Source organism: Somniosus microcephalus, chromosome 24 (genome assembly GCF_052327205.1).
Source record: "Somniosus microcephalus isolate GS21.2 chromosome 24, FLI_Smic_1.0, whole genome shotgun sequence".
In the NCBI taxonomy this organism is placed as follows: domain Eukaryota; kingdom Metazoa; phylum Chordata; class Chondrichthyes; order Squaliformes; family Somniosidae; genus Somniosus; species Somniosus microcephalus.
Window position 1 is genome coordinate 62,412,638 of NC_141010.1, and position 22,472 is coordinate 62,435,109.

At 51.2% G+C, this 22,472-nt stretch overlaps 2 protein-coding genes across 8 annotated transcripts in view; one reads left to right on the forward strand and one right to left on the reverse strand.

The window, feature by feature from the left end:
* ddx42 (DEAD (Asp-Glu-Ala-Asp) box helicase 42) overlaps positions 1-11,809 on the reverse strand; it is an 83,363-nt gene extending 71,554 nt beyond the window's left edge. The window contains exons 1-2 of the mRNA XM_085966660.1: positions 11,666-11,809; positions 4,765-4,992 (exon numbers count right to left, since the gene is read on the reverse strand). Coding sequence (XP_085822786.1) covers positions 4,765-4,985 — 221 coding nt within the window. The 5' untranslated portion in view covers positions 4,986-4,992; positions 11,666-11,809. The remainder of the gene's footprint in view (positions 1-4,764; positions 4,993-11,665) is intronic.
* Positions 11,810-12,259: 450 nt separating this feature from the next.
* The window catches only part of strada (STE20 related adaptor alpha), a 72,284-nt gene continuing 62,071 nt past the window's right edge, over positions 12,260-22,472 (forward strand). For 3 of the 7 annotated variants that reach the window (XM_085966661.1, XM_085966667.1, XM_085966669.1), the window contains exon 1: positions 12,260-12,353. Coding sequence is in view for 1 of the 7 variants with exons in the window: in XM_085966664.1 (XP_085822790.1) it covers positions 12,340-12,344 (5 nt within the window). In the remaining 6 variants the exon portion in view is untranslated. The remainder of the gene's footprint in view (positions 12,354-22,472) is intronic. The other 4 variants (XM_085966665.1, XM_085966664.1, XM_085966662.1 and 1 more) reach the window with 4 other exon arrangements.

Below are 22,472 nucleotides of genomic sequence, written 5' to 3' on the forward strand. Positions count from 1 at the left end.
AAAAAACACAGCAGGCCCCCCCTTCCCCTCCCCCACCTTCTCCCCCCCCTCCCTTCCCTACCCCCCCTTCCCTTCCCTACCTCCCCCTCCCCTCTTCCCCCCTTCCCTCCCTCCCCCCTTCCCCCTCTCCCCCTTCCCCTTCCTCCACCTTCCTTCCAGTCGCTCTCTCTTCCCCCCAGTCTCTCGCTCTCTCTCTCTTCCCCCCAGTCTCTCGCTCTCTCTCTCTCCCCCCAGTCTCTCGCTCTCTCTCTCTTCCCCCCCAGTCTCTCGCTCTCTCTCTCTTCCCCCCAGTCTCTCGCTCTCTCTCTCTTCCCCCCCAGTCTCTCGCTCTCTCTCTCTTCCCCCCAGTCTCTCGCTCTCCTTCCTCGCAGTCTCTCGCTCTCTTCCTCGCAGTCTCTCGCTCTCTCTCTTCCCCCAGTCTCTCGCTCTCTCTCTTCCCCCCAGTCTCTCGCTCTCTCTCTTCCCCCCAGTCTCTCGCTCTCTCTCTTCCCCCCAGTCTCTCGCTCTCTCTCTCTTCCCCCCACTCGCTCTCTCTCTTCCCCCCAGTCTCGCTCTCTCTCTTCCCCAGTCTCTCGCTCCCTCTCTCTCCCCCCAGTCTCTCGCTCTCTCTCTCTTCCCCCCAGTCTCTCGCTCTCTCTTCTCCCCCAGTCTCTCGCTCTCTCTCCTCCCCCCAGTCTCTCGCTCTCTCTTCTCCCAGTCTCTCGCTCTCTCTTCCCCCCCAGTCTCTCGCTCTCTCTCTTCCCCCCAGTCTCTCGCTCTCTCTCTCTTCCCCCCAGTCTCTCGCTCTCTCTCTTCCCCCCAGTCTCTCGCTCTCTCTCTCTTCCCCCCAGTCTCTCGCTCTCTCTCTTCCCCCAGTCTCTCGCTCTCTCTCTTCCCCCCAGTCTCTCGCTCTCTCTCTCTTCCCCCCAGTCTCTCGCTCTCTCTTCCTCCCCCAGTCTCTCGCTCTCTCTTCCTCCCCCAGTCTCTCGCTCTCTCTTCCTCCCAGTCTCTCGCTCTCTCTTCCCCCCAGTCTCTCGCTCTCTCTCTCTTCCCCCCAGTCTCTCGCTCTCTCTCTCTTCCCCCCAACTCGCTCTCTCTCTCTTCCCCCCAGCTCGCTCTCTCTCTTCCCCAGTCTCTCGCTCTCTCAGTCTCTCTTCTCTCCCCAGTCTCTCGCTCTCTCTCTTCCCCCCAGTCTCTCGCTCTCTCTCTTCCCCCCAGTCTCTCGCTCTCTCTCTCTCTTCCCCCCCAGTCTCTCGCTCTCTCTCTTCCCCCCAGTCTCTCGCTCTCTCTCTCTTCCCCCCAGTCTCTCGCTCTCTCTCTCTTCCCCCCAGTCTCTCGCTCTCTCTCTTCCCCCAGTCTCTCGCTCTCTCTCTTCCCCCCAGTCTCTCGCTCTCTCTCTCTTCCCCCCAGTCTCTCGCTCTCTCTCTCTTCCCCCCAGTCTCTCGCTCTCTCTCTCTTCCCCCCAGTCTCTCGCTCTCTCTCTTCCCCCAGTCTCTCGCTCTCTCTCTCTTCCCCCCAGTCTCTCGCTCTCTCTCTTCCCCCCAGTCTCTCGCTCTCTCTCTTCCCCCCAGTCTCTCGCTCTCTCTTCCCCCCAGTCTCTCTTCCCCCAGTCTCTCGCTCTCTCTTCCCCCCAGTCTCTCGCTCTCTCTCTCTTCCCCCCAGTCTCTCGCTCTCTCTCTTCCCCCGTCTCTCGCTCTCTCTCTTCCCCCCAGTCTCTCGCTCTCTCTCTTCCCCCCAGTCTCTCGCTCTCTCTCTTCCCCCCAGTCTCTCGCTCTCTCTCTTCCCCCCAGTCTCTCGCTCTCTCTCTCTTCCCCCCCAGTCTCTCGCTCTCTCTTCCCCCAGTCTCTCGCTCTCTCTCTCTTCCCCCCAGTCTCTCGCTCTCTCTCTCTTCCCCCCAGTCTCTCGCTCTCTCTCTTCCCCCAGTCTCTCGCTCTCTCTCTTCCCCCCAGTCTCTCGCTCTCTCTCTCTTCCCCCCAGTCTCTCGCTCTCTCTCTCTTCCCCCCAGTCTCTCGCTCTCTCTCTCTTCCCCCCAGTCTCTCGCTCTCTCTCTTCCCCAGTCTCTCGCTCTCTCTCTCTTCCCCCCAGTCTCTCGCTCTCTCTCTTCCCCCCAGTCTCTCGCTCTCTCTCTTCCCCCCAGTCTCTCGCTCTCTCTCTTCCCCCCAGTCTCTCTTCCCCCCAGTCTCTCGCTCTCTCTTCCCCCCAGTCTCTCGCTCTCTCTCTTCCCCCCAGTCTCTCGCTCTCTCTCTTCCCCCGTCTCTCGCTCTCTCTCTTCCCCGTCTCTCGCTCTCTCTTCCCCCCAGTCTCTCGCTCTCTCTCTTCCCCCCAGTCTCTCTCTCTCTCTCTTCCCCCAGTCTCTCGCTCTCTCTCTTCCCCCCAGTCTCTCGCTCTCTCTCTTCCCCCCAGTCTCTCGCTCTCTCTCTCTTCCCCCCCAGTCTCTCGCTCTCTCTTCCCCCCAGTCTCTCGCTCTCTCTCTCTCTTCCCCCCAGTCTCTCGCTCTCTCTCTCTTCCCCCCAGTCTCTCGCTCTCTCTCTTCCCCCAGTCTCTCGCTCTCTCTCTTCCCCCCAGTCTCTCGCTCTCTCTCTCTTCCCCCCAGTCTCTCGCTCTCTCTCTCTTCCCCCCAGTCTCTCGCTCTCTCTCTCTTCCCCCCAGTCTCTCGCTCTCTCTCTTCCCCCCAGTCTCTCGCTCTCTCTCTCTTCCCCCCAGTCTCTCGCTCTCTCTCTTCCCCCCAGTCTCTCGCTCTCTCTCTTCCCCCCAGTCTCTCGCTCTCTCTTCCCCCCAGTCTCTCTTCCCCCCAGTCTCTCGCTCTCTCTTCCCCCCAGTCTCTCGCTCTCTCTCTTCCCCCCAGTCTCTCGCTCTCTCTCTTCCCCCGTCTCTCGCTCTCTCTCTTCCCCGTCTCTCGCTCTCTCTTCCCCCCAGTCTCTCGCTCTCTCTCTTCCCCCCAGTCTCTCGCTCTCTCTCTTCCCCCCAGTCTCTCGCTCTCTCTCTTCCCCCCAGTCTCTCGCTCTCTCTCTCTTCCCCCCCAGTCTCTCGCTCTCTCTTCCCCCCAGTCTCTCGCTCTCTCTCTCTTCCCCCCAGTCTCTCGCTCTCTCTCTCTTCCCCCCAGTCTCTCGCTCTCTCTCTTCCCCCAGTCTCTCGCTCTCTCTCTTCCCCCCAGTCTCTCGCTCTCTCTCTCTTCCCCCCAGTCTCTCGCTCTCTCTCTCTTCCCCCCAGTCTCTCGCTCTCTCTCTCTTCCCCCCAGTCTCTCGCTCTCTCTCTTCCCCCCAGTCTCTCGCTCTCTCTCTCTTCCCCCCAGTCTCTCGCTCTCTCTCTTCCCCCCAGTCTCTCGCTCTCTCTCTTCCCCCCAGTCTCTCGCTCTCTCTTCCCCCCAGTCTCTCTTCCCCCCAGTCTCTCGCTCTCTCTTCCCCCCAGTCTCTCGCTCTCTCTCTTCCCCCCAGTCTCTCGCTCTCTCTCTTCCCCCGTCTCTCGCTCTCTCTCTTCCCCGTCTCTCGCTCTCTCTTCCCCCCAGTCTCTCGCTCTCTCTCTTCCCCCCAGTCTCTCGCTCTCTCTTCCCCCCAGTCTCTCGCTCTCTCTCTTCCCCCCAGTCTCTCGCTCTCTCTCTTCCCCCCAGTCTCTCGCTCTCTCTTCCCCCCAGTCTCTCGCTCTCTCTTCCCCCCAGTCTCTCGCTCTCTCTTCCCCCCAGTCTCTCGCTCTCTCTCTTCCCCCCAGTCTCTCGCTCTCTCTCTTCCCCCCAGTCTCTCGCTCTCTCTCCTCCCCCCAGTCTCTCGCTCTCTCTTCCCCAGTCTCTCGCTCTCTCTCTTCCCCCAGTCTCTCGCTCTCTCTCTTCCCCCAGTCTCTCGCTCGCTCTCTTCCCCCCCAGTCTCTCGCTCTCTCTCTTCCCCCCCAGTCTCTCGCTCTCTCTCTTCCCCCCCAGTCTCTCGCTCTCTCTTCCCCCCCAGTCTCTCGCTCTCTCTCTTCCCCCCAGTCGCTCTCTCTTCCCCCCAGTCGTTCTCTCTTCCCCCCAGTTGCTCTCTCTCTTCCCCCCAGTCGCTCGCTCTCTTCCCCCCCAGTCGCTCGCTCGCTCTCTTCCCCCCAGTCGCTCGCTCTCTCTTCCCCCCAGTCGCTCTCTCTCTTCCCCCCGTCGCTCGCTCTCTTCCCCCCGTCGCTCGCTCGCTCTCTTCCCCCCCAGTCGCTCGCTCTCTCTTCCCCCCAGTCGCTCTCTCTCTCTCTTCCAACAACATATAAATAAATATTTATATATTTAAAATATTTTAGTTTGCACAAATGTTTGAATATATGAATGCTTTTCGATTAGTCCTCGATTACAGGTATTGTCAATCATAAGGCTTGCAGTGATCAATGAAATCAGAGAATCACATTCCACACGACAGACAATATAAAAACTGAAAATTTAAGTTAGTAATTTGAAATAATTCCCAATTATTGTCTAATTTCTACATTTATACATTCAGTAGCACCCCACTTCCATCTTGGGGCGCTACCAATGAATTTCGGCCACGGGGGTGCTAATTTCTTCAGGGCACTGCGAAGTTAGCGCCCCAAAGGGGGCGCGACTCAATTTTTCCCCCGAAGATTGATAAGATTTTTGTTCGGCAAGGGTATTAAGGGTTATGGAATCAAGGCAGGTAGACAGAGTTAAGGTACAGATCAGCTGTGATCTAATCGAATGGAACAGGTTCGAGGGACATGGCCTCCTCCTGTTCCTTTAAGTGGTGAGGTTATTTTCTTTATATTTTCCCCTCTGATTAGTGATCACAATCTGCAAGTAGCTCATTATACAATACTCACGCATTTTCTTCATCGAAGTTTGGCCGCTTAGATCCCACTTTATAGAAGCAGGGTGTCTGAGCAGCCTGTGTTTTCCCGTAGCCTCCCGGCGGACCCAGCGGACCGAATACAGAGTGAGACACCTTCGGCAGCTTTGGTTCTTCCTTCTTCCCAGGTGCAATGGCAAAGCCACCAAAACCAAATCCCCTCTTTCCTCCGCTGCCTCCTTTATTCCAATTCATTGTTTAGCTGTGTAAACATAAAACAAGTGTTACTGGAGCTCTCAAACACCTTCAACCCGAGGCTTCATCTTACGAACATATGAACAATGACGGACAGGGAAAGACCCTCGAGTCCATCCAGCCTGTCCCACAACATTGCGAAACCTTCTGGATTAAAAAGGGAAATCGAAAAGAAAATGCCACCCCAAAGATCAGAGATTATACAAGGGCTGCCCAGCAGAATGCAAATCTATGAAGAGCAAAATTATTCAATGCTGTCTTATTAACAGTCAGCCGGATATCTGACAGCCATCAATTGGGTGCACAGTTCTGAAGGAAGACTGCCGGCAGGGAGACAAATATGCCCCCCCCCCCCCCCAATTATATTAGGAAAGAGGGTGGTCAGGAGCAATATAGGCCCCTGGAAAACTGATAACTGTGACCGTCTTCTTAAACCCGTCTCCTCCACCCTCACCTCCGATAACAGGTGTGAGGAGCTCATGGACTTCTTTGTCTCCAAGATTGAGACCATCTGCCACTTCCCTTCCTTCCCCGAGCCCACTGGGCCAAACTTCCCCGAGCCCACTGGGCCAAACTTCCCCGAGCCCACTGGGCCAAACTTCCCCGAGCCAAACTTCCCCGAGCCCACTGGGCCAAACTTCCCCGAGCCCACTGGGCCAAACTTCCCCGAGCCCACTGGGCCAAACTTCCCCGAGCCCACTGGGCCAAACTTCCCCGAGCCAAACTTCCCCGAGCCCACTGGGCCAAACTTCCCCGAGCCCACTGGGCCAAACTTCCCCGAGCCAAACTTCCCCGAGCCCACTGGGCCAAACTTCCCCGAGCCCACTGGGCCAAACTTCCCCGAGCCCACTGGGCCCACTGGGCCAAACTTCCCCGAGCCAAACTTCCCCGAGCCCACTGGGCCAAACTTCCTCTAAGTTTCACCCCTGCCCTAGCCCTGAACTCACATCTTTCTCCAGTTTCTCTCCTATCTCCCCTCATGACCTCTCTGCATTCATCTTGTCCATGAGACCCACTTCCTGCTCCCTCGACCCTATTCCCACCAAACTGCTGACCACCCAACTTCCTTTTCTGGCTCCCATGTTAGCTGACATTGTTAACAGTTCTCTCTCATCAGGTACTGTCCCCCCTCCCTCAAATCTGCCGTCATCACCCCTCTCCTCAAAAAACCAACCCTCGATCCCTCCGTCCTTGCAAACTACTGCCTCATCTCCAACCTCCCTTTCTTCTCCAAAGTCCTTGAGCCTGATGTTGCCTCCCAAATCTTTCCTGCAATTCCATGTTTGAATCCCTCCAATCAGGTTTCCGCCCTTGCCACAATACCGAAACGGCTCTCATCAAAGTCACAAATGACATCCTTTGTGACTGTGACAAAGGTAAACTATCCCTCCTTGTCCTTCTTGACTTGTCTACAGCCTTTGACACGGTTGACCCCTCCATCCTCCTCCAACGCCTCTCCACCGTCGTCCAGCTGGGTGGGACTGCACTCGCCTGGTTCCATTCTTATTTATCTAATTGGAGCCAGAGAATCACCTGCAATGGCTTCTCTTCCCGCTCCTGCATCGTTACCTCTGGTGTCCCCCAAGGATCTATCCTTGGCCCCCTCCTATTGCTCATCTACATGTTGCCCCTTGGCGACATCATCCGAAAACACAGCCTCAGTTTCCACATGTACGCTGACGACACCCAGCTCTACCTCACTACCTCTTCTCTCGACCCCTCCACGGTATCTAAATTGTCAGACTGCTTGTCCGACATCCAGTTCTGGATGAGCAAAAATTTTCCACAATTAAATATTGGGAAGACCGAAGCCATTTTTTTCGGTCCCTGCCACAAACTCCGTTCCCGAGCCACTGACTCCATCCCTCTCCCTAACATCTGTCTGAGGCTGAACCACACTGTTCGCAACCTTGGTGTCATATTTGACCCTGAAATGAGCTTCCGACCACATAACAAAGCATAACTAAGATCGCCTACTTCCACCTCCGTAACATCGGCCGTCTCCGCCCTTGCCTCAGCTCATCCGCTGCTGAAACCTTCATCCATGCCTTTGTTACCTCTAGACTCGACTATTCCAACGCACTCCTGGCTGGCCTCCCACATTCCACCCTACGTAAACTTAAGGTCATCCAAAACTCGGCTGCCCGTGTCCTAACCCGCACCAAGTCCCATTCACCCATCCCCCCTGTGCTCGCTGACCTACATTGGCTCCCGGAGTCCCGGTTAAGCAGTGCCTCGATTTCAAAATTCTCATCCTTGTTTTCAAATCCCTCCATGGCCTCACCCCTTCCTATCTCTGTAATCTCCTTCAGCCCCCCCCCCCTGCCCCCGAGATATCTGCACTCCTCTAATTCTGCCCTCTTGAGCATCCCTGATTATAATCGCTCAACCTTTGGTGGCCATGCCTTCTGTTGCCGAGGCCCTAAGCTCTGGAATTCCCTGCCTAAACCTCTCCGCCTCGCTACCTCTCTTTCCTCCTTTAAGATGCTCCTTAAAACCGACCTCTTTGACCAAGCTTTTGGTCACCTGCCCTAATTTATCCTTATGTTGCTCTGTGTCAATTGTTTTGTCTTACAATACTCCTGTACAGCGCCTTGGGACGTTTTACTATGTTAAAGGCATTATATAAATACAAGTTGTTGTTGTTGATATTATAAGTGAAAATAAGAAATGGCAGACATGTTAAATAATGATTTTGCATCCATATTTACAGTAGAGCAAGACGATAGCATGCTGGACACCCCAAGGAAGCTAATATTGAAGCAGGGAAGGGGACTCACTAACATTAATGTAAGCAAAGTAACAGTAATGAAGAAAATAATGGTCCTAAAGAGTGACAAATCCCCAGGACCAGATGGATTCCATCCCAGGGGAGTCGGACGAGCTGAAGTGCAGAGAGCCGGCTCGACGGGCCGAATGACCTCCTTCTGTGGTGTAACCATTCTATGATTAAAGGAATTAGGTGAGAACATTGCAGATGCCCTAATTATAATTTTCCAAAGTTCTCTCGATTCAGGAACCATTCCTTTAGAATGGAAAATTGCACGTCACACCGCTATTTAAGAAAGGAGGTGAGAGAGGGAAACCAGGGAACTATAGACCAGTTAGCCTAACATCTATTGTTGGGATATTACTCAAGTCTATAATTAAAGGATAGAGTAACTGAACACCTTGAACATTTTCAGCTGATCAGAGAGAGCCAGCATGGATTTGTAAAGGGCAGGTCATGCTGAACAAACCTGATTGAACTTTTTTGAAGAAGTGACTAAAGTAGTGGACAGGGGAATGTCTATGGATGTTATTTATATGGACTTCCAGGAGGCATTCGATAAAGTCCTTCATAAGAGACCGTTAGCTAAAGTTGAAACTCATGGAATGGGAGGCAAATTATTGACCTGGTTAGGAAATTGGCTGAGCGGCAGGTGACAGTGTAGGGATAATGGGCCGGTACTCACATTGGCAGGATGTGACTAGTGGTGTCCCACAGGGATCTGTGTTGGGGCCTCAATTATTCACTATTTATTAATGACTTAGATGATGGGATAGAGAGCCATATATCCAAGTTTGCCAAAGACACAAAGATAGGTGGCATTATATGCAGTATAGGTGGAAGCATAAAATTACAAAGAGATATTAATAGGCTAAGTGAATGGGAAAAACTGTAGCAAATGGATTTCAATGTTGGCACAATGGGAAGTCATCCAGGATAGATCAAAGTACTTTCTAAATGGTGAAAAGCTAGAAAAGGTGGAGGTCCAAAGAGACTTGCGGAGAGAGTTCCAAACTTCTACCACCCTTTGCATGTAGAACTGTTTCCCAACTTCACTCCTGAAATTCCTGACTCTAATTTTTAGGCTATGTTCCCTAGTCTGAAACTCCCCAACCAGCAGAAATAGGGGTTCATGTACATAGATCGCTAAAATATCATGGGCAGGTACAGAAAATAATCCAAAAGGCTGATGGAATGCTGGCCTTTATATCTGGAGGACTAGAATACAAGGGGGTAGAAGTTATGCTGCAGCTGTACAAAACCCTGGTTAGACCACACCTGGAGCACTGGGAGCAGTTCTGGGCACCACACCAAGGATATATTGGCCTTGGAGTGAGTACAGCGTGGATTTACCAGAATGATACCTGGATTCCAAGGGTTAAATTACAAGAAGAGGTTACACAAACTAGAAGTTGTATTCCCTGGAATTTAGAAGGTTAAAGGGTAATTTGATCAAAGTTTTCAAGATATTAACGGGAAATGATAGGGTAGAGAGAAACTATTTCTGCTGGTTGGGGAGTCTAGGGGGACGCAGCCTAAAGGTTAGAGTCAGGCCTTTCAGAAATGAAGTTAGGAGACACTTCTACACGCAAAGGGTGGAGTTTGGAACTCTCTTCCGCAAACGGTAGTTGATGCTAGGTCAATTATTAATTTTAAATCAGAGATTGATAGATTTTTGTTAACCAAAGGTATTAAGGAATAGTAGGCAAAGGCAAGTATATGGAGTTAGGTCAGTTCAGCCAGGACCTCATTGAATGGCGGAACAAGCTCAAGGTGTTAAATGGCCTCCTCCTGTTCCTATGTCTTCTATGCCAGAACTATTATGTAGCATCAAGTGCAAGCCAAGACCCCAAGACCCCTTTCTTCTCTTCCTGACAGGAGCAGTATGTGCAAGTCCTCAAGATCACTGTTTATAAACACAGCACCCTGCACAAGCTCAACAAGTTTCTCCTGTCCATACTAGATCATTGCTGGAGCGTTGTTACTAGGGCATCCTCCTGTACGTACTCTGCCCTTCTTTTCTGATCAGTTCCAATCCCTTCTTGCCTACAACATCACGGGATATACTCACTCTGCACAATCAAGACCTCTTCTGGGAAACTTCCAACTGGTCAGAATCCCAGGTCAGAGCAGACTTTAGAAGACACTGGAGAGGACAAGAATTTTACAAACTGCCACCAAAATAAAACGTTCTTTGGAACAATTTGCAAAAATAATAGGCCCCTATGAATTTTCACAGCCAACTGAATGGAATCAATGTTTTTTAAACTGCAAATCCAAATTACAAACAGAAAACCCTGTGTTCTGAAAAGATATGTTAATGATTTGTCAGATGCTTTATGGACCCTGGTACTTCCAGTAACACATTAAGAATTCTCTCACAGCATCCCAAAGCACATGCAGCCAATGAAGTAATGTCTAGAAACAGTTTTGATAGATGCTCACTATATCAGTTAAAAGGAAATTAAATAAGTGAGAAAAACTATAAAAGAATATAGTGCAGACGGATATGGGATGAAGAGCTAGCACCTACACAGAAGCAATGGGTAAAATGGTCTCCTCTGTACTGTAATTTCCATGAATATTGCACATCCCCAGCAAGTTTTTTTTTATTAAGAGGATTTGCAGCACTTTTTACAGGGCACACTAGACAATGCGATGCCATCAATTTATCAACTTGAGGTCACTATAACTAATATTATATTCCTGCAAATCCAACAAGGTACCTTATGTGGGCTAACAACAGAAAATGCTGGAAAAACTCAGCAGGCCAGGCAACATCCGTGGAGAGAGAAACAGTCAACGTTTCGGGTCAAACCCTTCGTCAGGGTTTCAATGTGAAAAGTTGATGCTGTTTCTCGCTCCACGGATGTTGCCTGGCCTGCTGAGTTTTTCCAGCATTTTCTGTTGTTATTTCGGATTGCCAGCATCCGCAGTATTTTGCTATCGTACCTTATGTGGGCTGTTGGCTCCGACAGGGACATACATCACACACCTGCATCAATCACATTATCCTAGATGATCACTCACAAACACAGCAGAAGAGATGCTGATCCTTTTAAGATGGTTAGAAAAATACCAGGACCCACACAAAATGACATCCCTGGAGCTCGGTTAACAAGATACCCAATAAATAAACAGGTAAAAATACACAGCAGACAGCATGTGAGAAAGAGCGGTTAACACTTCAGCTCAAGGCTTTCCATCAGAGATCTACATTCCAATCAAAGGTCTCCAATCCAAAATATGAACACGTCTTCCTTTGCAGATGCTGATGGCCCAGTTTCCTTGTGTGTGATGGAAACAAAATTCCAACACGAGTTCCATTGAGCAGCTCCAGGTGGACGAGCTGCAGCCGTTGTTGCAGCAGGAGCGGTGTCCCCAGAATGTGCAGGCCGGCTATGGTGGGCCAAGGCTGGGGGTGAGCTGCTGGCACACATCCATCCACCCACTGACCGCTCACCTCCGGCAGCCAACACCCCGGCCTTCAGCATTCAGGGCAACAACATAGAAACATAGAAGATAGGAGCAGGAGTCGGCCATTCGGCCCCTCCAGCCTGCTCCGCCATTCAATGAGATTATGGCTGATAATCCAAATTCAGTACCCGGTCCCTGCCTTCTCCCCATATCCCTTGATCACTTTAGCCTTAAGAAATATATCCAACTCCTTCTTGAATATATTTAATGAATTGGCCTCAACTGCCTTCTGTGGCAGAGAATTCCACAGGTTCACCACTCTCTGGGTGAAGAAATTCCTCCTCATCTCTGTCCTAAGTTTTGGACCAGACGCCGCTGGGGATGTGAAGAGGAGCGGGGGGGCTGGGCAAGAGCGTGGATCCGAGCAGGCCCGCGCGGCCTAGTCACAGCCTGTCCGCCTGAGGGGCAGCTCAACACACGGCGACTTACGCACCTTCCGGCGCCCTTGGCCTCACTCTCTCCGCTGGTGTGGGCTGGTTGGCCCCGATCCCCGCCCGCCGCTGCCGCTGCCTCCCCGGTGAGGATGAAAATCGCCAACACCGAGTCCGCCCGCCTGCCGCCACAGCACTGCGCATGCGCACTGCGCCCCCCGCGCCCCCTTCAGCAAACTTTCTTGTTATTTTTTCACCGATTTTACACTCGGTTCTCTCAGGAATTGCCCGCCGCACATCTGCAACCTCCGCGCTCTAAAATTAAAACATTCCGACGATACTTGGTGTTTTCATTAAACTGCTCGGCGTCACTGGGTCATGGGTCAAGGGTTAAGGTTCAAGTATGGCCTCGGGCACTTTTTTTTTCAAATTACCGTTCCTCCATAAAATATAAGCGCTGGAGATTCAGGGTCAACACAAGGCGGCCAAAAAAAATAGAAAAGGAATGAAGAGTTGTCGGGATTGTATTTCGGTGAGGTCACGGGGGCAAACGGCCACCGGCGATCTGTGAGCCGTCAGCGGAGAGGCGGGGCATCCGCTGATCGACAGTGAAAGCAGCCAATCACAGGCCGGGAATGTGACGTCAATCAGAGGAGCAGCGCCAATGGGAGTCGGCGGGTGTCGCTGAGGGAGGCGGGATTGGCGGGCGAGCGAGTGAGTGAGGCTGGGCCGGTGAATGAGGTGATCGAGGTGAGTGGCTGCCGCGGCCCGGGACAGTAATGCGAATTGGTGGGGAGCCGTCGGGCTGCGCGGTTAACGGGGGTCCCCGGGCCATGGGGCCTGCACCTCTGGTGCAATGGAGCCGGTATTGAGCGAGACTAGAGAGAGCCCAGGCCTGCCTCCCCCTCCCCGGGAAAAGGCAGCCCGAGTCCCGGCTCATGCACAATGCAAGCCGCCGCTCTGAGCCTAGTGCTGACCGGAGTGTGTTGGAAACCCAACCAGACCAGACAGCAATAATAGCAAAACACTGCGGATGCTGCAAATCTGAAATAACAACAGAAAATGCTGCAAATACTCAGCAGGCCAGGCAACATCTGTGGAGAGAGAAACAGAGTTAACGTTTCAGGTCTGGGACCCTTCATCAGAACTGGAAAAAGCTGGAGATGTAACAGGTATTAAGCAGGTGCAGAGACCGGGGGGAGGAAGGAATTGAAAGAACACCCTGTACTTTTGTAAGAGGCAGGAAAGATAAAATGTTGCAAATGGGAATGGAAAAATCATACTGCATGAAAAATGGTGGCAGGGATTATTATTTGAAATTGTTGAACTCAATGTTGAGTCCGGCAGCCTGCAAAGTGCCCAATCGAAAGATTTGCTGTTCCTCGAGCTTACGTTGAGCTTCATTGGAACAATGCAATAGCCCGAGGACAGATAGATCAGAGTGGGAGTGAAGCGGTGAATTAAAGTGACAGGCGACCGGAAGCTCAGGGTCACCCTTACGGACTGAACGGAGGTGTTCCGCAAAGTGGTCGCCCAATCTGCGTTTGGTCTCCCCAATGTAGAGGAGACCGCATCGTGAGCAGCGAATACAGTATTTTAAATTGCAAGAAGTACAAGTAAATCGCTGTTTCACCTGGAAGGGGTGTTTGGGGCCCTGGACAGTGAGAAGGGAGGAGGTAAAAGGGCATGTGTTGCATCTCCTGCGCTTGCACGGGAAGGTGCCGGGTGAAGGAGAAGGGCTGTTGGGGGTGCTTGAGGAGTGGACTAGGGTGTCGCAGAGGGAACGGTCCCTTCGGAATGCTGAAAGGGGAGGCGAGGGGAAGATGTGTTTGGTGGTGGGATCACGTTGGAGGTGGTAGAAATGGCGGAGGATGATCCGTTGAATGTGGAGGCTGGTGGGGTGAAAGGTGAGGACAAGGGGAACCCTATCGTGGTCCTGGGAGGGAGGGGAAGGGGTGAGAGCAGAAGTGTGGGAGATAGAACGGACACGGTCGAGGGCTGTGTCAACCACAGTAGAGGGGAACCCTCGGTTAAGGAAAAAGGAAGACGTCGGAAGCACTGGTATGGAAGGTGGCATTGTCAGAACAGACACGGCGGAGACGGTGAAACTGGGAGGATGGAATAGAGTCCTTACAGGAAGCGGGGTGGGAGGAAGTGTAGTCCAGGTAGCTGTGGGAGTCGGTGGGCTTGTAGTGGATGTTTGTCGAAAGCCGAGCGCCAGAACTGGAGACGGGGAAGTCAAGGAAGGAAAGGGAAGAGTCGGAGATGGACCATGTGAAGGTGAGGGAAGGGTGGAAATTGGAAGTAAAGTGAACAAACTTATCTAGTTCAGGGCAAGAGCAGGAAATGGCACCAATACAGTCATCGATGTACCGGATAAAGAGGCGAGGGAGGGGACCCGAGTAGGACTGGAACAAAGAATGTTCCACATATCCCATGAACAGGCAGGCATAGCTAGGGCCCATGCGGGTTCCCATAGCAACACCTTTAATTTGGAGGAAGTGAGTGGAGTCAAAGGAGAAGTTGTTTAATGTGAGAACAAGTTCAGCCAGGCGGAGGAGGGTGGTGGTGGATGGGGACTGGTTGGGCCTCTGTTCAAGGAAGAAAGGGAGCGCCCGAAGGCCGTCCTGGTGGGGGATGGAGGTGTAGAGGGATTGTACATCCATAGTGAAAAGGAGACGGTTGGGGCCAGGAAACTGGAAACTGTTAAAGTGACGGAGGGTGTCGGAAGAGTCGCGAATGTAGGTGGGAAGAGACTGGACAAGTGGAGAAAAAATAGAGTCGAGATAGGAAGCGATAAGTTCCGTGGGGCAAGAACAGGCTGAAACGATGGGTCTACCAGGGCAGTCCTGTTTGTGGATCTCTGGAAGGAGGTAGAAGCGGGCTGTGCGGGGTTGGGGAACTATGAGGTTAGCGGCCATGGAGGGAAGAGCTCCATTGTCATTAAACCTGCTGATAATGGTGGTGCTGTTGTTTGGTGAACCGACCTCTACCTTGCGGAAGCTGAACGCCAACTCTCCAACGCCTCCTCCTACCTCCGCCTGGACCATGACCCCACTAGCAAACATCAAGCCACCGTTTCCAAGACTGTCACTGATCTCATCTCCTCTGGAGATCGTCCCTCCATGGCTGCCAACCTCATAGTCCCGCACAGCCCGCTTCTACCTCCTTCCCAAGATCCACAAACAGGACTGCCCTGGTAGACCCATCGTTTCAGCCTCCTCTTGCCCCACGGAACTTATCGCTTCCTGTCTCGACTATTTTTCTCCCCTTGTCCAGTCTCTTCCCACCTACATCCGCGACTCTTCCGACGCCCTCCGTCACTTTAACAGTTTCCAGTTTCCTGGCCCCAGCCGCCTCCTTTTCACCATGGATGTACAATCCCTCTACACCTCCATCCCCCACTAGGACGGCCTTCGGGCGCTCCGTTTCTTCTTTGAACAGAGGCCCAACCAGTCCCCATTCACCACCACCCTCCTCCGCCTGGCTGAACTTGTTCTCACATTGAACAACTTCTCCTTTGACTCCACTCACTTCCTCCAAATTAAAGGTGTTGCTATGGGAACCTGCATGGGCCCTAGCTATGCCTGCCTGTTCTTGGGATATGCAGAACATTCTTTGTTCCAGTCCTACCCAGGTCCCCTCCCTCACCTCTTTTTCCGGTACATCGATGACTGTATTAGTGCCGTTTCCTGCTCTCGCTCTGAACTAGACAATTTCATTCACTTTACTTCCAATTTCCACCCTTCCCTCACCTTCACATGGTCCATCTCCGACTCTTCCCTTCCCTACCTTGACTTCCCCGTCTCCATTTCTGGCGATCGGCTTTCGACAAACATCCACTACAAGCCCGCTGACTCCCACAGCTACCTGGACTACACTTCCTCCCACCCCGCTTCCTGTAAGTATTCTATTCCATTCTCCCAGTTTCTCCGTCTCCGCCGCATCTGTTCTGACGATGCCACCTTCCATACCAGTGCTTCCGACGTCTTCCTTTTTCCTCAACCGAGGTTTCCCCTCTACTGTGGTTGACACGGCCCTTGACCGTGTCTGTTCTATCTCCCACACTTCTGCTCTCACCCCTTCCCCTCCCTCCCAGAACCATGATCGGGTTCCCCTTGTCCTCACCTTTCACCCCACCAGCCTCCACATTCAACGGATCATCCTCCGCCATTTCTACCACCTCCAACGTGATCCCACCACCAAACACATCTTCCCCTCGCCTCCCCTTTCAGCATTCCGAAGGGACCGTTCCCTCCGCGACACCCTGGTCCACTCCTCAAGCACCCCCAACAGCCCTTCTCCTTCACCTGGCACCTTCCCGTGCAAGCGCAGGAGATGCAACACATGCCCTTTTACCTCCTCCCTTCCCACTGTCCAGGGCCCCAAACACCCCTTCCAGGTGAAACAGCGATTTACTTGTACTTCTTGCAATTTAATATACTGTATTCGCTGCTCACGATGCGGTCTCCTCTACATTGGGGAGACCAAACGCAGATTGGGCGACCGCTTTGCGGAACACCTCCGTTCAGTCCGTAAGGGTGACCCTGAGCTTCCGGTCGCCTGTCACTTTAATTCACCGCTTCACTCCCACTCTGATCTCTCTGTCCTCGGGCTATTGCATTGTTCCAATGAAGCTCAACGTAAGCTCGAGGAACAGCACCTCATCTTTCGATTGGGCACTTTGCAGCCTGCCGGACTCAACATTGAGTTCAACAATTTCAGATAATTATCCCTGCCCCCATTTTGCATGCAGTATGATTTTTGCCATTCCCATTTGCAACATTTTATCTTTCCTGCCTCTTACAAAAGTACAGGATGTTCTTTCTACTCCTTCCTCCCCCCCTGTCTCTGCACCTGCTTAATACCTGTTACATCTCCAGCTTTTTCCAGTTCTGATGAAGGGTCCCAGACCTGAAATGTTAACTCTGTTTCTCTCTCCACAGATGCTGCCTGGCCTGCTGAGTATTTCCAGCATTTTCTGTTGTTATTTCCAAACCAGACCATGCTGGGAACAGTCAGCCGGCCAGGCAGCATCGGCAGAGAGCAGGGCCGTTTGATATTTCAGCCGTGCACCTTTTAATTAGAATTGTTGGAACGAGCTTGCTTTTATATGCAATATGTGCCGGCCGTGGCTTTGTGGCTAGCACTGTCCTCTGAGTCAGAAGAAACTCCAGAGACTACATAATCCGGGCTGACTCTCCAGTGCAGTGCTGAGGGAGTGCTGCACTGTTGGAGGTTTTTGTTGCTATTTCAGATGAGACGTTCAACTGAGGTCCTGTCTGCTCTCGGGTGGATGTGAAAGACCTCATGGCACTATTTCGAAGAAGAGGGGGGGATTTCTCCACCAATGGCCTGGCTAATATTTATCCCACACACAAAAAACAGATAATCTGGTCATTATCACATTGCTGTTTGCAGGAGCTTGCTGTGCGTAAATTGACTGCTGCATTTTCCACATTACAGCATTGACTACACTTCCAAAAAGTACTTAATTGGCTGTAAAGCTTTGGGACGTCCTGAGGTGGTGAAATGCGCTATATAAATGCAAGTCTTTTTTCAACCACCATCACTAAATAAACAGTCTATCTGGTCATTGTCACATTGCTGTTAGTGGGATCTTGCTATGTGCAAATTAGCTGCTGTGTTTCCTACATTACAGCCGTGACTACACTTCAAAAGTACTTCATTGGCTGCAAAGTGCTTTGGAATGTCCTGAGGTGGTGAAAGGTGCTATATAAATGCAAGTCCGTTCAGGACATGCCAGGGATGTGAAAGAAGTGTTTCATAGCTAATTAATTACTTTTGAAATGCCGTCTCTTGTGTTGTGTAGGGAAACACAGCCAGCAATTTGTACACAGCAAGGTCCCAAATAGCAATGAAATAAATGACCAGTTAATCTGTTTTTGATGATACAACATGGCAATTGCTAGACGAAAAAAGACCAAGATCCATCTAGTTCACCTTCTTACATCCTGGTAGTCGCATGATACAATGATAATGGGGTTGTTGACTGATCATGGTGTTGGAGGAATGTTGGCCAGGATACCGGGAGAACAGCCTGCCCTTCCAATAGTCCTGTGGGATCTTTTACAGCCACCTGAACAGGACAATGCAGCACCTCCTCAGCTCTGCAGTTAAGTGTTCGCCTAGGTTATGTATTGGGGCTTAAACCCACACAGTCTGACTCAATTAAGTAAAAGAAAAGAAAGAACATGCATTTATATAATGCTTTGCATATCTTTAGGATATCCCAAAGTGTCTTGTTGCCAATTAATTACTTTTGAAGTGTAGTTACTATTTTTATATAAGCCATTTTGCACATGGCAAGATCCCACAAACAGCAAATGAGTTAAATGATCAATTAATTGTTTTGGTGTTGGTGTTGATTGAGGAATAAATGTTTGGTGAGGACAGCAGAGGAACCTTCCTGCTTTTTGAATAGCTCATTTGCACTTGAACAGGTGGATTGGACCTCCATATAATGCCTTGACTGAATTGATGGTACTTCTGACAATGCAGCACTCCCTCAGTATTGCACTCAAGCGCCAGGTTATGTGCTATAGACTTGGAATGGGGCTTGAACCCATGATCTTCCTAGAATGTTACCGTTGAATCAATCTGACACTAAAAAGACAGTTTGCCTTCCCTTTTAGTTCAGAATATAATCTACGGAATATAGAACAGAATACAGGAAACTTTGTGCTATCCGGCACCGACGGGACCGAGCTGCTGCCGTACACTCCAGAGCTAATGTTGAAACATACGGAGATTTTCATCTCTGTATGAATCAACAAACCCCGCAGCCTCTAAACAGTTGGCAAGCGTCTCTGTAGCTGAAGCTGTTGCTTAGCTACAGACCTTGCACAGCTTGACTGTTCAAAAAAAGCAAAGAAAAGAAATGAAAAGAATAAAAAACTGCTCCTGATTTTTGCCGGTGGCTCCAGCTTGCCGGACGGTTCGCCTCCAGATAACTCAAAGTTTCCTGTACTTGTTTGTTTGTCTGCGAGGGATGTCCGTGCTGAGGAGTGGAACATATTCACTGGTGCCACGTACAGTGTACATCCTATGCAGGATTCAGCTCCCTCCGCACTGCCACCAACAATGTGCCTGATCTCTCAGTCTGAGAAGAACAGCACCTATTGCACCAGTGCAACATTTCCATTTCCTACACCAGCCCTCTGATGCTGACAGAATAAGAGCAGCAGTTTTGTGGTGTAGAGCTGTCCTCATTGGAAACTGAATCTGCCACAAACTCATTTCAGAAGGGAACCTTCCATCTGGTAGAGACGGAGAGCGGAGGCTTTTATCTCCTCTGTGCATAAAAGCCCAGGTACCCGAGAGGAAAGGACACTGTAACCAACATCAGAACACCACATTTAATTTGGTTTGAGTTTGAACATCATCTGGTCTTCCATTGGTTGGTGTGTTTGATAAAGAGCTGTGCTGCCTTACTCAATATTAAAAAAAAATACATTCTCTGGATGTGGACATCATTGAGGAGGCTGCATTGATTGTCCATCCCTAATTCCTGTCGAGTAGGTGATGGTGAGCCTACTCCTTGAGCCATCGCAGTCCGTGTGGTGAAGGCATTCCCATAGGACTGTTCGGTAGGGAGTTCCAGGATTGTGACCCAGTGACGAAGGAACGGCCAAGTCATGATAGGGTGTGACTTGGAGGAAATTTGGAGGTGGTGGTGTTCCCATGTGCCTGCTACCCATGTACTTTTAGGTGGTAGAGGTCACAGGCTTGGGAGGTGCTGCTGAAGAAGCCTTGGTGAGTTGCTACAATGCATCTTGTAGACAGTACACTGCAGCCACAGTGCGCTGGTGGTGGATGCCAGTGTTGTAGCTGTACTGGAACAGCTTGGCTGGAGGTGCAGCTAGTTCTGGTGCACAGGTCTTCAGCACTGCGGCTGGGATGTTGTCCGAGCCCATTTTGGTGTAACCAGTGCGCTCAGCCGTTTCCTGTAGTCACATGGGGTGGATAAAATTGGCTGAAGACTGGCATCTGTGATGGTGGGAGCGAGCTGGGATGGAGCAGCCACTTGACACTTCTGGATAAAGATGGTTGCAAAAGCTTCAGCCTTATCTGTTGCTCTTGTGTGCTGGATTCTGCCACTGTTGAGGATGGAGATGCTCTTTTAGCCTCCTCCTGCCGTTAGTTTAGGACATTGTCCACCAGTATTCACAGCTGGATGTGGCAGGACTGCATCTTAAGCTCTTCCACTGCGAGTACGTATCATCAGTGTCTTGAAATATTCAAGCACCTATGAGTGGCCACATAGTGTACAATCTGATTTGGATCCTGGTATCTGTGAGCCACCTCCTGGTTGTTTATGCTGTTAAATCTGTTTTCCACAGCCCAGCAATAGACTTGCTGATGGAGGTAAAATGGTGCTTACTGATCTGCCAGGCATGGTAAACTGGACATTACAACATGAACTCCAGGAGCCAGGCCCCCGCAGACACTGGGGATCCAAAATCAAATTGCAATTTGTGGGATCGTGCTGTGGGCAGATCAGCTCGAGTTTGCCTAATGAACAACAGTGACTACCCATCGAAAATAATTAATCAGCTGTGAGGCACTTTGGCATGTCCCGAGGACAGGAAAGGTGCTATATATAGATGCAAGTTCAATCTTTCTTTAAAGAACAGTATAAAAGCAGCTATTTCTGGGCAGGTGTGTTCTCTAACATTCTTTGAGATTCAAAGAAATCCCCTGCAAAATTTTTTTTTTAATGTTATTTCTCCAAAACATACAGGATTTGGTTAATTACTGAGAAACGTTAGGGACATTGTTCGAAGATCTGAATCTGATTTTTCTCTTTCACTGATGGTGTCCTACACAGTGTGTCGCAGCCTAGACTCTCGTCAAAGAAAATGTAACTGCTCCTTGGCTAAAGTAGGAATACACCCATCGTCAGACCTTGTCACTGCTTTGAGCCGTGACCAGCGAGTTTGCTTTGGTGCTGAGGAGCCCTGATTGGCATTATGGAACAAAGTGCTGTCCCCATCACACAGGCAGTATTCCGAGAACAGGATGAGGCGAACCCGGGTCTCCCACTGCCCTGTGGAGTACCCTCGATAGGAAATTGGGCATATGAAGTGTAGTGTGAGAGCGAAACACAGCATCGCACTGCCACTTTCTCTTTGCTTTTTCTTTCTTAATTTTCCCACTATTGATTGTATTCTCTTTTTCATTGCATTTCTGTGTTTTGATCTTTTCTTTGAAAAACAGGAAGTTATGGTACAATTTTTATGTGTGTGTTTCCTTCCACTGACCTCAAGTTAGTCTTTGTGGTAAATATCAGCATTGCTGGCAGTTTAGAAAACATTACAGTGGGATTATAAACCGTACAGAACTACCGTCAGTGAGAGAGGGGGCAGTACAGAACTACCGTCAGTGAGAGAGGGGGCAGTACAGAACTACCGTCAGTGAGAGAGAGGGCAGTACAGAACTACCGTCAGTGAGAGAGGGGGCAGTACAGAACTACCGTCAGTGAGAGAGGGGGCAGTACAGAACTACCGTCAGTGAGAGAGGGGGCAGTACAGAACTACCGTCAGTGAGAGAGGGGGCAGTACAGAACTACCGTCAGTGAGAGAGGGGGCAGTACAGAACTACCGTCAGTGAGAGAGGGGGCGGTACAGAACTACCGTCAGTGAGAGAGAGGGCAGTACAGAACTACCGTCAGTGAGAGAGGGGGCAGTACAGAACTACCGTCAGTGAGAGAGGGGGCGGTACAGAACTACCGTCAGTGAGAGAGAGGGCAGTACAGAACTACCGTCAGTGAGAGAGAGGGCAGTACAGAACTACCGTCAGTGAGAGAGGGGGCGGTACAGAACTACCGTCAGTGAGAGAGAGGGCAGTACAGAACTACCGTCAGTGAGAGAGAGGGCAGTACAGAACTACCGTCAGTGAGAGAGGGGGCAGTACAGAACTACCGTCAGTGAGAGAGGGGGCAGTACAGAACTACCGTCAGTGAGAGAGAGGGGGCAGTACAGAACTACCGTCAGTGAGAGAGAGGGCAGTACAGAACTACCGTCAGTGAGAGAGGGGGCAGTACAGAACTACCGTCAGTGAGAGAGGGGGCAGTACAGAACTACCGTCAGTGAGAGAGAGGGCAGTACAGAACTACCGTCAGTGAGAGAGAGGGGGCAGTACAGAACTACCGTCAGTGAGAGAGAGGGCAGTACAGAACTACCGTCAGTGAGAGAGAGGGGGCAGTACAGAACTACCGTCAGTGAGAGAGAGGGCAGTACAGAACTACCGTCAGTGAGAGAGAGGGGGCAGTACAGAACTACCGTCAGTGAGAGAGAGGGCAGTACAGAACTACCGTCAGTGAGAGAGGGGGCAGTACAGAACTACCGTCAGTGAGAGAGGGGGCAGCACAGAACTACCGTCAGTGAGAGAGGGGGCAGTACAGAACTACCGTCAGTGAGAGAGGGGGCAGTACAGAACTACCGTCAGTGAGAGAGAGGGCAGTACAGAACTACCGTCAGTGAGAGAGAGGGCAGTACAGAACTACCGTCAGTGAGAGAGAGGGCAGTACAGAACTACCGTCAGTGAGAGAGAGGGGGCAGTACAGAACTACCGTCAGTGAGAGAGAGGGCAGTACAGAACTACCGTCAGTGAGAGAGAGAGGGCAGTACAGAACTACCGTCAGTGAGAGAAAGGGCAGTACAGAACTACCGTCAGTGAGAGAGAGGGCAGTACAGAACTACCGTCAGTGAGAGAGAGGGCGGTACAGAACTACCGTCAGTGAGAGAGAGGGCGGTACAGAACTACCGTCAGTGAGAGAGAGGGCAGTACAGAACTACCGTCAGTGAGAGAGAGGGCAGTACAGAACTACCGTCAGTGAGAGAAAGG